We start from the raw sequence: 14143 nt of genomic DNA on the forward strand, positions 1-14143 counted from the left end.
CTACAAGAAAATCGTTCCTGCGACCCCTTCATCTGCCTACAACTCGCACTAGACAACTTGCACTTCCTCTGGCACCTATCTCCAAAAACTGGAAATCGATCTACTGCCTAGATCTCCACACTCGCTAACTCGCACTTCCTAGTATGGCCTCTCTGCATATAAATTCGACCTCCCTTCCTGTCACTGGAACGCTATAAAATCTGTGGAATTTTCTCCGAAAATTTTCTCCCAAATTCTCTGTTGAAACCCCATTGTTAATGTCTCCCTCTGCTTCAACTGCACCCTTGCTATTTGTTGCAACTTGGTAAGTCAAACTACTTGAATGATCTCCAAGGCCCCATCGACTTGCTCTTATAATCTCTTGCTGAACAACCAAAGGCCATGATCTAATCACAATTAATGGCTAAGATCATCTTGACCCCATCAAGTGACCTTTCCAGAGGTCTCTAGAGCAATATCGATTTCCCTCAATTAATTTGATTTAATTAACTAATTTTCATAAGTTAGATTTAGGGGAATTTTTACTAATTGGCTAATTAATCTAATTGAGGTGTTTCTTGCGAAACCTTTTCTGGGTACTAGAGAAAATGTGCTCCTTAGCCTCTTAGACACTATAGAGACTAGAACACTTGTCCGCTACTACCAAAAATCAACACTATACATTTTCTAGGTTAATAGAAATCCAACAGTAGGGATTCAAGCACACCCTCCTCTCGATAGAAGATGGTTAGGCAATGTGGCTTGCAAATATTTTCAAAGTAGGAAACGATTAGTGGAACGGCCTTGAAACATTTCCAAATTAGAAAACAACCAAGAAACAAAGAAAAAACATTTATATGAGTTTTTGAGCCATTTCTAAGGAGATTTGATTTCATTTTTATTTCTAATCCAAACAATGTTTTAGGGCGGAGGAGCTTCCTGCAATACAATTTCGAATAGCAGCCATGGGTGTGAAGGGTGAGGATTATCTTTGACCTTGAAGAAAACAAAGAAGTCCAATTCACCTAGGGTATTGGAGTTACAACAAACAGTGAAACTAAAGCTTTAGGGACACTACAAGGTCTGAAGATCCTCACTAAGCTTTGAAAATATTTGCAACCCTAGGTAACTCATCTCTAATTATCAATGCTATTCAAAGAAAGGATAGAATTTCCTCTCCTCTCCTAGACAGAATCATTCAAATCTAAAACTCTAGCAAAGAAATTTGGTTCCTTCAAGCAAAGAACCCAAAAGAAGACTAGAAGGTGAATGAAGGGTGACACTAGAGGAAGGTATTTTTATAGTGAGTTCAGAAAAGCTCATTACAAGGTGGAATGCTGAGTTTGCATGAGAATTTGACATGAAGTTGGATCAATGCACTATTTCTTGGGAGTATAGGTGTGGTAAAGTAATAATTATAGGTGAGGTTTTCCTTGGGCGAGGAAAATAAACAACTGGGATCCTAAAAAGGTTCCAAATGATACTTATAAACCCATGACCGCACCTATGACGTCAAATATAAAGTTACAAGGTAACTTGGATTTAAATTTTGGTAGATCCTTCAATGTATAGACAGTTGATTAGATCCTTCATGTATCTAGTCAATGCCAAACCTGATATATATTTTACAGTGAAAGCCTTGAGCCAATTCATGGTTGAGCAGAGGCAGATTCACTAGATCGCTACAAAACATTCGCTATGATAATTAAAGGGCATAGGACATTATGGTGAGTTGACGCTACATGGATTCATTTTCTCACTGGGAAAGAGAGAAGGTGACAATAAGAGTACTTCAAGGTGTTGCTTTTATTTGGATTCAGAAGTGATTGGGAAGCAAGAATCATTGTCATTTATTTCAGCAGAAAGAGGGTACATGGCAACCAACACTGCTTTAGTTGTGAAGCCATTCAACTTTGCAAGTTGATCGCATATCTAATAGGTGAGATGTTGGAACTTGTTGTGATCCATAATGACAATCAAAGCTGTATCAAACTCTAAGAACTCAGTATTTGTTAATTTTTGGTATGTTCTATGCTTGAGAGCAATTTACTTCAATTTCTTAAGTAGCCCAATATCAATGTCCAGTTTAGCAATCACATCAGCATGATAGTAAAATGCAAATAGAACATAAATATAAATTGTAGAAGACAAGCCAAGACAAGAGGACACAAGATGTGGCACCAGCCAGGGACAAACCCCAATGTGGGGAAACCCTTGATCAATTCTTCAATATTTCAGCAAAGAGAGATAGTACAAATTTACAAATCTGATCATTTATGACAGCAGCAGTAAAGCCCTAACCAGAAAAGTCAACATTGGTTAAACAGAGCAGAATTCTTCCTTCAAGCAACTCGGTCAAACCCAGTCAACTTTGGCCTCCAAAAGCAAACCCAAACAGTCCAAAACAGCCCTGAAAAGTCCAATCAAATGTTGGTCAAGTAAAGTCAAATTGTAGCCAACAACTAGGGCAGTCAACATTGGTAAAACCAGTGGTCAGATCACCTTGATTTCCGTGCCAAAATCTGCGGCCTGCCAAGGATAAGCAACCACACCCAAAGCGCAGTCAAAGGGAGGTCAACGTTGGTCAACGCAACCCAAAACAGTCTCCCTACAGCTCGGTCAAACTTGGTCAACACATTCAAACAGAAAAGTCTTCCCTCCTTCACACGTGTGAGATAAAGCTGCCCGATTTGAGTACCCAATCAAGTGAGGAGAGAGAGATGAGTGAAGATGAGATGATGGAATAATGACTTGAGGTCTCCTCCTTTTATATGCAACGTTGAGGATGAACTGGGGGTAAAAATGCTTGTTTTGATTGCTAGCCGACCTTGACAATTTTTCAATAATACAAATAAATTCATATCTACATTTTTACATGTTGGAATCAGATGATCTTTAGATCAATCCTACACCTCTTAGAGAGAGGAATCCAAGAAAAATATCAGTTGTCATAAATAAGGTGACCCATATGGAGTTTGGCCCTAGTTTCCAATTTTAACACTCCCTCTCAACTAGGGAGAACTCCATCTGCTAATCCATCTACCAGTCGGTACTATCTTTTCCATCAATGCACTTCTCTGCTCTACTGAACTATGAAGAAGAAGAAGAAGTGATCAAGAATGTATCATACCATTCTCTATTGACCCGAAGTCAGTCCTAGAAAGAGAGTGTGTCATACCACTTTTACTGACCCGAAGTTAGTTCCAATCAAAAGAGAGTGTTTTATACCACTCTTACTAACCCGAAATCAGTTCCAATTGATCCCAGATCAATATCGGTCATCCTAGCATAGGGAGTACGGTAGTACACGATGCGTCCATCGGTAGTACTATGGTCCCTATCCTCATTTCCCTACTCATTGGCTAGATGAGAGGAACTTCCCATGAGTCCCAGACTGCATGGGTAGGACGTCTCAGCAGGAGAAGGATGAACCACTCATCCTGCCTACATGTCGCCACGGGGTATCACAGGGGAAGGTTGAACCACTCACCCTATACACAGCAAACCACTAGGGGAAGAATGAACCACTCACCCTATGGTTTCTCATCGCTCCAAGAAGTACCCCAAGCCCCCCCAAGCTTCCAGAGCTCAATGTCCATATCATACAGGACCCTTAGAATAGGGTCTCTCCACGACTCCTAGTCGTTCTCAAGAAGTCAAGAATTTGACCATTCCCAGGGGCTTTGTCAAAATGTCGGCGACCTACTCATCAGTCGCAATGTGATGGAGCCTTATTGCTCCTCGTTGTACCATATCCCGGATAAAGTAGTACTTGATATCTATGTGCTTGGAGCAATCATGAAATACAAGATTCTCTAATAATCGAATCCCACTCTGGTTGTCGCAAAGGATCACGGTGGTATCCAGCACATGTCCAAACAGTGCACTGAAGAGCTTCCTCAACCAGACAGCTTCACATGAGGCCATACTCGCAACTATTTATTAGGCCTTACTAGTGCTCAAGGCAATCGATTTCTACTTCATGCTCATCCAGGATATCGAAGCAGAACCCAAAGAGAAAAAACACCCAGAAGTGCTCTTGCGATCCACCACACTATCAGCCCAATCAGCATCTGAATAACCATGCAACCTCAAATCTTCGACAGCGTATCTCAGTCCATGAGTGATTGTGCCCCGAAGATATCTCAGAAGATTCTTGGCACCAATCCAATGTATATGATGAGGCTCAACCATATAATGGTTCAACGTATTAACTGCAAAACATATGTCCGGACAAGAGTTCACCAAGAACATCAGTGCTCCTATGAGTTGACGATACTTAGAAGCATTTCCCAATTCAGGTCCAGCAGCACTACCACATAACTTCTTGAAGTTAAACTCCATCGGGGTAGTCACAGGCTTGCAGTCCACCATTCTAAATCTTTCCAATATCTTCACAACATATTTTCCTTGAGATAGGAAAATTTCTCCTAGCTTTTGCCAGACTTGCAACCCTAGGAAGTAGTGCATCAGTCTAAGGTCTTTCATCTCAAATTCAGAAGCCAACTCCCTTTTACATTTGTGAATGATAGGATCTGCACCTGTCAGAAAGAGGTTGTCCACATAAAGTACCAGTATGAGAGGTTTATCATCTTCAACCTTAAAGTAAAGGTTCGGATCAGCTTCACTTCTAGTGAATTTCAGCTTCATCAGATAGCTGCCAATCCTCTCATACCAAGCTCGAGGTGCTTGCTTCAAGCCATAGAGAGCTTTCTTAAACCTACATACATGAGATTCCCGGTCATGAACCTCAAACCCCTTGGGTTATTCCACATAGACTTCCTCTTTGATCGAACCATGCAAAAAAGCGGTCTTGACATCCATTTGATGTAGGTTCCATCCTTGCGAGGCAGCAAAGGCTATGATCGAGCGGATGGTGGTGAATCGAGCAACAAGTGCAAATAGCTCATCGTAATCTACACCTTCCTTTTGAGAGAAGCCTCGAGCAACAAAGCGACCCTTGAACTTTTCTGCGCTTCCATCAACTCCATGCTTGATTTTGTAGAGCCACTTAGAAGTGACAACTGATTTGTCCTAAGGTCTAGGAACCACATCCCAAACATCATTCTTCATAATAGACTCGCATTCTTCATTCATAGCATCCTTCCAAACTTGTTGCTTCACGGCTTCTTCAAATGATGAAGGCTCATTTTGAATGATAGTGCTCATAACGATTAAGTATCCTTGATACATGTTCGGCTGCTTGCTTTCACAGAAAGTCCCCCTTGGTGCAATATGTTTCTCAGCATCTTTGAGAGTCTCCCTAAGCCATGAGGGTCTCCCCTTAAAGGAGGAGGGCCCTGCAGGAGGAGGATCAATAGGATCCATAGGTTCATCAACATCTGACATTGTCTCGTCCTCTTTTTCACTCTGTTTTCCCGTGTTGGCTTCTTTGTCCTTCCTTAGAATACGAAGGTTGTTGATCTTGCTGAGGATTATATCTTCGTCAAAGGTCACATCATTACTTATCTCAAATTCGCTTTGACCAGCCACATAAATTCTATAGCCCTTGGAATTTTCGCTATAGCCCACAAAGATTCCTTTCTTCCCAGATGCACCCAATTTGCTTCTTTTCTCTTTCGACACATGCAAATATACAGGACTTCCAAAAATTATAAAGTGAGAGACATCGGGTTTCTTACCAGTGAAAATTTCTTCGAGAGTCTTGGAGTCCAATGCTTGATGAAGGCATCGGTTTTGAACATACACAGTGGTATTCGCAGCTTCGGCCCATAGAAACTTCAGAAGCCCTTGATCATAAAGCATGGTATGAACAACTTCCACAATAATACGGTTCTTCCTTTCAGCAACACCATACTGCTCAGGAGTGTATGGTGTTGTGGTCTCCCTCTTAATGCCAGCTTCTCTGCAATAGTCATGGAATTCATTGGATTCATACTCGATCCCATTATCAATCCTCAATATCTTGATTCTCTTCTCAGATTGATTTTCAATCATGGCTTTGAAGTGATGGAACCAGGTGAACCCTTCATCCTTCTTTTTCAAGAAGTAGATCCAAGTCTTGCGAGAATAGTCATCTGTAAAGGTGATATAATATAAGTATCCTCCCAAAGAGTTTACGAGCATCATACCAGATATGTCGGAGTGGATCAACTGCAATATATCTGTGGTCTTGCTATTACTTGAGGGGAATGGTCCCCTTGTAAGTTTTCCTTTGGCACATACCAGACATACACCTTCATGCTCTACTTTGAATTCGGGCTTACTTGTCACCATCTGTCTCACATCAAGTAGAGCCTTATAATGTAGATGTGTTAATTTGGGGTAGCATCGGATCTACTCTAGCCACGAAATTTGGTGGAGAGGTTGGGGCACCTGAGATCTCCAATACCTAGAAAGGGTTTGGGCAAATTCTAAACAGATCAGGAGATATTAAAATAATTAATATTTTTAATGGAGTCCCTAAGTCTAAACTTAAAGAAAATAAAATATTAATGTGCATTAATATGAATCTGTGTTAGAATGGTCCAAAAGAAATGGATCAAGCTGAATCTAATCTTAGTCGTTGATTAGGGACTTAATCTAGGCTGTTGATATGTCAACAGGAAAAGTATAAGAGGAGGCTTGAGGGTCACTTGGAGAACACCCCAGAGTGATGAGTCATTATATTCTCTAGTGCAGGGTTTGCTAAGAGAGATAGAATCAGTGATTGGGAGAGCAGCTGAGGGGCATTGAGTACAGAGAGACAGAGAAGCAGAGATAGTGTCGGGATAGCAACAGAGCAGCCAGAGAGAGAGACGCAGGAGCAGCCAGTGCTCATGCAGGGCCACGCAGAGGCATCTAAGTGTTGCGCAGAGCACCAGAGGGACCAGCGTAGCTGACACAGGGCCAGCGCTAGTCTAGGAGAGGTTGACGCAGTCCAAATTGGGCAGACGTTGGGGTTTCTGGGGCAGATTGGTGCTGAGTAGCTGCCGAAAGGATTATCCGGGGTTTCAGCCAATAGATTTGTCAGAAACCGACAGGTATTACGGCTAAGGAAATTCTCTGTTGGGTAGGTCAGTTTCGACACCCAGATTGTACTCTGATATTGCTTAATAAGAAAACCCTCAGATAGCTGCACCAATTTTCCCACATTGGGTTTTTCAGGGGACATTAGTCCAAAAATAATGGTGTCATGTGGTGTGTTTGTTCTTGTTTCTTTTAGTTGTTGATCTATAATATGTTGAGCATGCACTAGTGTTTATTTTCAGTATTTACATTGTAAATAACTTGTTAAGGAAAATAACAAGTAGGTAGGAATAAATCAAATAAAGTGCATGGAGGGTTTCTAAGTAAGTAAACTTAGAAACTTCAACAAGATGGGCAAACCTTCGGTGCCATAGCTCAGATTGAAGAGATATGTCGCAAGCATGGCTCACAATGGACTTCCTCCAACTTGATACAAAGTGTCAACCCGGAACCCAAGAGAAAGCATCTTTAAAATTTCTTTTCCAAACACGTACCTTTCCATCGATGAATGCCACCTTGTATCATTTGTCTTCCATTGCCGAAATGGATACCAGATTCTTCTTGAGATCAGGTACATATAGAACTTCTTGTAAAAGAATCGTATTACCTTGATTCAATTTAAGGGTAACATTCCCTACTCCCTTCACAAGATAGGTGGCATCGTCTCCAAGAATAATCTCCAAGTTTGTCTCTTTCTCTATCAAATTAGAGAAATCTTCCTTGTACCTAGTGAAATGCCTTGAGGCACCACTATCAATTAGCCAATTCCCCAAAGAGTCCAGAGGAGAGGTAGTGGAGAGGGCCAATATAAGATAGTATTCCTTTTGCTTCTTGTTAACAACATTTGATTCTTCATACCTGGAGTTTCTTGCTTTCTTAGAGGGATGACCATTTCCATGATGTCTCGCATTCATTTTTCCTTTGCCATTGAACCTGCCATTCCTTTGATTGTTGTTGTTGAAGTTTCCCTTGGAGGGATTGTGATCATCATCATGTGATGTGTCCCTTCTAGTTGGACACTCCCTTGCATAGTGGCCAAATTTATTGCAAACAAAGCACCTTCCCTTCCTTCCACCCTTAGATCTAGGCTTTCCATTGAAATGACCTTTTGGCATGAGCAGAGAAAGCAGTTGGGTTGCCTCTATTAGAAGGCATTTCTTGCTCCACCATTCTTGACTCTTCTTGAATGCATCTCGACATTATTTCTTCAAATCCTGGAATTCGATCATTATTGAGAATAGTGGTTCTAATATATACCATTCAGGTGGGAGTCCTCCAAGGGTAGTGATAGTGAGTTCCCTGTCAGGAATGATTTCTCCAATCGATAGAAGATCATTTTTGATCTCAGTGATCCTAAAGAAGTAGGATTGAATCTCCTTGTCCTTGCCCTTCTTAATATCCTTCAATTTATTTTTGAGAAATAAAATTTGATTTGCATCACTAACCTTGAACACGCTGACCAACCTGTCATAGATCTCCTTGGAGGTGTTTAGATCGGAGATGTAGGCCACCAGACGCTTGTCAATGGAATCTTTGGTAATCTTCTTCGCTTTCACTTCAGCCTTGTACTTGTTCTTTGTAGCAGCCGGTGCATTTGAAGGAGGCTCAGGGATTTTACCCCACATAGTCCAACACTTTTTGTTCTTCCAATGTTAGATCAAGAGACATATTCCATCCATGATAGTCAGACTTTTCACGGAGCTTGTCTTTAGCCGGGAAGTGTAATGAGGAACCCATTGAGCCTTTGTCCTTGTCCAACTGTCTTCGGTGATTGCTCTTTCACTCTTGCTTGGGCTTTGTCTTCACCTTAGCTCTGAAACCATGTTAATTTTTTGTATGTTCTATGCTTGAGAGCAATTTACTTCAATTTCTTAATTAGCCCAATATCAATATCCAGTTTAGCAATCACATCAACATGATAGTAAAATGCAGATAGAACATAAACATAAACTGTAGAAGACAAGCCAGGACAAAAGGACACAAGATATGGCACCAACCAGGGACAAACCCCAATGTGGGGAAACCCTTGATCAATTCTTCTTGTATTCTTCAATAGTTTAGCAAAGAGAGATAGTACAAATTTACAAATCTGATCATTTATGACAGCAGCAGTAAAGCCCTAACCAGAAAAGTCAATGCTGGTCAAACAGGGCAGAATTCTTCCTTCAAGCAGCTCCGTCAAACCCAGTGACCTTTGGCCTCCAACAATAAACCCAAACAGTCCAAAACAGCCCTCAAAAGTCCAGTCAAATGCTGGTCAACGAAAGTCAAACTGTAGCCAGCAACTAGGGCAGTCAACGCTGGTCAAACCAGAGGTCAGATCACCTCGGTTTCCGTGCCAAAATCTGCGGCCTACCAAGGAGAAGCAACCACACCCAAAGCGCAGTCAAAGGGAGGTCAACGCTGGTCAATGCAGCCCAAAACAGTCTCCTTGCAGCTTGGTCAAACCTGGTCAACGCAGTCAAACAGAAAAGTCTTCCTTCCTTTGCACGTGTGAGAGAAAGCTGCCCGATTTGCGTACCCAATCAAGTGAGGAGAGAGAGATGAGTGAAGATGAGATGATGGAATAATGACTTGAGGTCTCCTCCTTTTATATGCAACGTTGAGGATGAACTAGGGGTAAAAATCCCTGTTTTGATTGCTGGTTGACCTTGACAATTTGTCAATAATACAAATAAATTCACATCTACATTTTTACATCTCGGAATCGGATGATCTTTAGATCAATCCTACACCTCTCGGAGAGAGGAATCCAAGAAAAATATCAGCTGTCATAAATAAGGTGACCCATATGGAGTTTGGCCCTAGTTGCCAATTTTAACAGTGTTCCATGACCATTCCAAGCACATTAACACAAGGTACCATTTTCTTAGGGAAATGGTTTAAAAGGGAATAGTTGCTCTAGAGAATATTCAGACAAATAATTAGGTTGCAACTATCTTAACTAAGCCCTTGGAAAAGGGGAAGTTCAAGATGTTCAAGGAGACACTTGGATTCCTCAATAAGAGGGTGTGTTAGATTGTACCTCGAATAGTCTTATACACCCGAGGCACATGTACAGCAATCATAGGTGCTCTTGTGAACATATCTGGGGGCATCAATTACTGTTGTTCGAACCAGACATTTGCTGATGTTTGTAGCTCGGGAAGGTACTTCTGCACATGCCGAAGTGTCTAGGTGTGTAGAAGTCACCCAAGATCCCCTTAGACACTTGCTCTAGCGTGAACAAGTTGCATTTGTAACTTAGCCTAAGTCTACCTCATGAAAAGCACATAATCGTTATATTGGCTAATTGAGCTAAAAGAACATTAGAAAAACTAAAGCATTTACTTTTATCATTATGTTTAATCTCAACCCTGGATTTCAAGTGAGGCGAGATCTAATCCCGGCTGTCAATTCCTTTGGAGATAAGGGTTAGGGATTTAGCTCAACGAAGAGTTATAAAAGCAACGCTAAGGAGAAGAAGAAGACACGCCATACTGAAGCACAAGACTGAGAGAGGCATCTCAGTGAGGAGTGCAATACTCTAGTGTGTTGAATCCAAGGAAGGGGGGCAGAAAGGAGATCCAGGTCAGCCAAGGAGAGCTTTATCAGTTGGATCAGATCCAGTGTTGTACTTGTATTTTCTCAGTTGGGCCATTATCCCAAGGCAGGAGCCGAAGTAGGTTCTAAATCAATTTAATGATGAAGTGATTTGATTGAACAGAATCTGTTGTATCATTTTTGTGAGAATGGTTCTGTTTTGCTTCCACTAATTAATGTTGGGAACATAGCTGTGCAATTCATTTAGTAGATCTGTAATCTTCTAGGTTAATGGTTTGTCGCATGCTAGGTTCACAGGAAAACTAACAACAGTGAGGGAACACTTGCTAATCACATTAGACTATGTACAAGTTATTGTTCTATTTCCAGCAATCTATCCTCAACTGTTAGGATGTTATGTCACGTATACCCAGCCATTTGCATGACTGTTAGCCTGTGTTAGTTCAGTTTTATTCTAGCAGTTTTTTTATTTTGACTTAAGTCTAAGTTCTGTTAGGTAAGATGCATGCAGTCCAGTTAAGGAAACGGATCTCATATCATCTCCAGTAGATGTGCACTTTACTTGGTTCATCTAACAATGCAATGAAGATGCATTAGAATTAGGAGTTAATACCTTCAATTGAAGCATTGTTGTACATGTGTCCAGATTCACTGTACCCTCTAATGTATAAATGAGAAGACAGCAGTATAGGTTCAATTCATTCAGTTGAGCAGTGAGCAGTGAATTAATTCATTGTTTTTTCCTTGTACCATATTTCAGTACAGTATTAATGAAAAAGCAGTAATCAGTTTTGAGTCCATCTACTGATTTTTGTTATATATTTCTGCAGTATGTACCTATAGATTTGAGCATTATTAGAGTCGAAGTTTTGAATGGCTTTCAGCTTTCAGCTATCTAGTTTTTAAAGAACTATTTTAATGCATAGTGTGTTTACCATGATCTAGAAAATCTAACAAACAAAACTTCACTATTGATCAAACAGAAATCAAGACCAAAATATTTCAAATGATGAAAAACAAGTATTACATTTAGTGAGAAACATCCAATCATGCTACCATCATTAAACACTTAAAGCAAGAAATCATCATAATAGAAGCATGAAGTAGCTTTCATGCAAACATTTTTCTTATCCAGAAGCCTCGCTTCATATTGACCCAACACTTGTTGCAGATCAACCCTACCTTGAACCTAACCTAACCATAATGAATCTGAACACTTGGAAGAAGGGTCTTTAAAGGAGAAAATCAAGCTGCGTTTTATTGTATCCTTCTACAATAAATTGGTACAACTATACAGTATACAAAAATGGCGTAACTAGCCATAAAAATAACAGAAAAGAAGAGACAAGAAAGGGAATTATAAACTACTGGTAGGATTGTTATGACACATCCTTGTTAAACAATTATCCTCAAAAATACAAGTCAATGTATCACTGTAAACCTTTTTGTCCTTGATTTTCTTTGCTGAGTTTTGCTCCTCTCCCTTCCGCCGTTTCCCATTCTCCTTTCTCTGTAGACAATGTAAACTTGTTATAATGTCTCTTTTATGATTTATCATATTTGAAGTACAATCAATTAATTCCCTTCTATGTAATTTGCTATATATAATGGACTGAGGATGAAGTCAAAAGACGAAAAATTTTCACTTAGAAAGACTTAAAAGATAAGAGACTGTCTTGATTAAGGTGGGAATACAAAATCTTAACTTTTGCAATATGCAACAAAACATCTCTTAAGTTGCAAGTTGCAACCATGATTCAAGTTCAACAATCCTCAAAATAGCAAGGGATATCTAATCAACAACAAAATTCAATTCACCAAAGAAAATGGCATCTCATGCACCAAAGATAAAGAATGCAAGATTTTACTCTCTGTAGAAAGGAACAAAATACATTTTTCAAGGCAACAATAGCAGTAGATTAACAATAACCGCCATTGCAAAAGTTGCAAGGATGTTACCAAATCTGAGCTGTAGGCCTTTAATAGTTAAATTGCAAGGTGCAATCAAATTATGCACCATTAGTCTCTCATGGATTCATTGTAAAAACAGCATATGCATTACATTAGCTTGCATATACGATTGGTTTATTTTCATCATCATCAAGTTATCACGGCATCCATGATTTGTTGATTGCTTATCTTGAGCACATAAACGCAAGGTCATATTAAAATAATATTTCACAAATGTGTTGGGAAAATATTGATCTAATAAAATTTTCATTCTAGTACAAGATTTTTGTTAGATGTAGAAATTGTTCTAAGAAAAATATACTCAAAATGAGTTGTTGAAGTCAATCATGTCAAGAACTACACTCAAATAGAGGTGATTCGACAAATCAAGATCCATTCAGACACATCCCGATTCCCAACCAAGGCATCTCAAAAAAGCTGCAAATATCAGTCATATATGATGTAACTATTAGTTGTGTAAATGATAAAATATTACAATTACAAATAAGTCAAAATGTTGAAGTTTAAAATGCTACAGCCATAAGTAGAGTCTACAAAGTCCACACCCAGAACACACGAACAACCGAGAAAAAAGAGATTTGGTGGGTATTCTTGACACCCAGATAATCAATGAAATCACAAATGATAGCTCACATGATACATTACAAATGAGAGAAAGCCTCCATTATGAAAGGTCAACCCTTCTAGATTGAGGCAAGAAAGTAGTATCCTCGTCAACCTGTCTCGGATATAGATTGACTTCCCCCAAACCCATAAAATGTGGGACCACAAAGCTCGCCTGCTAACCACTAATGTGGGATATAACTGCCCACTAAGAGTGAGACATAAATGACATTAATAAGCACTAAGGGATGACTAAATCAAGCTTAACCATCATTACACCAACATCCCTCTTTAAGCTCGACTTGGGATAAAGAAGGAAAAGGTGGCATAAAGATATTTGACCAAGTTAATACTACATCCCAACAATCCCCCTTAACAGATGAGGGTTTTTATTATTATGCAGCAGTGAGAAATTCTAAGTAAAATAATTTGGATGTCGAAATTTGGCTACCCTGCATAGAAAATACTGGCAAAAATATCTAGAGGGAAATTACCCTCACTCCGGGAAATTCTGGCACTGGACTACCTCTGAAAAGAAAGTCGTCCAACTGGGTCTGCGCAGGCCTTGTGTCAACCTAAAGCTACCTGCTGCAACTGTGGCCCATTCGTCGACTAATCAAGTCGTCCTATCTACTGCTAGCTGGGAAAATTCTTCTCCGACACTCTGGGACTCCTTCCCAGCCTTTGGAATTGAAGACATATTCCCTTCTCAACAAATTGAACTGCCTTCTTGGAGAAACTTCAACCTCTCTGCAAATGCACTTGATGGATCTGGAAAACTTCCTCCAACCCCACTGTCCCTACCCCTCACTGTCTTTGGCTCCCTACTGAAGCTCGAATTCTTCTAGCACTGTTGGCTCTTTGAAAATCGAACCCTCTAAGGAAATCGAACTGTCTATGGTTCTCACAAGGGTCTTCTCCAAGCGCCCATTGACTTCTTATAATCTTTTGTTGGAGCACCAACAACCAAGATTAAAACTTAATCAAGGGCTAAGATTATATCAAAGTCGATCAGTGTGAATTTCTAGAGAATTTTCACCTTGACTTAGTTAATTATGACCAATTAACCAGTTTTCCT

General features: G+C 40.0%; 1 protein-coding gene across 2 annotated transcripts in view; it reads right to left on the reverse strand.

Moving 5' to 3' along the window:
- LOC149232386 (uncharacterized) overlaps positions 1-14143 on the reverse strand; it is a 279670-nt gene that overhangs the window by 192235 nt on the left and 73292 nt on the right. For both annotated transcript variants that reach the window (XM_089379399.1, XM_089379400.1), the window contains exon 3: positions 11933-12001. In XM_089379399.1, the coding sequence (XP_089235525.1) occupies positions 11933-12001 (69 nt within the window). The remainder of the gene's footprint in view (positions 1-11932; positions 12002-14143) is intronic.

This window comes from Pinus tabuliformis, chromosome J, assembly GCF_031772625.1.
Source record: "Pinus tabuliformis cultivar Carrire ecotype Pingquan chromosome J, CPIR1, whole genome shotgun sequence".
Taxonomy (NCBI): domain Eukaryota; kingdom Viridiplantae; phylum Streptophyta; class Pinopsida; order Pinales; family Pinaceae; genus Pinus; species Pinus tabuliformis.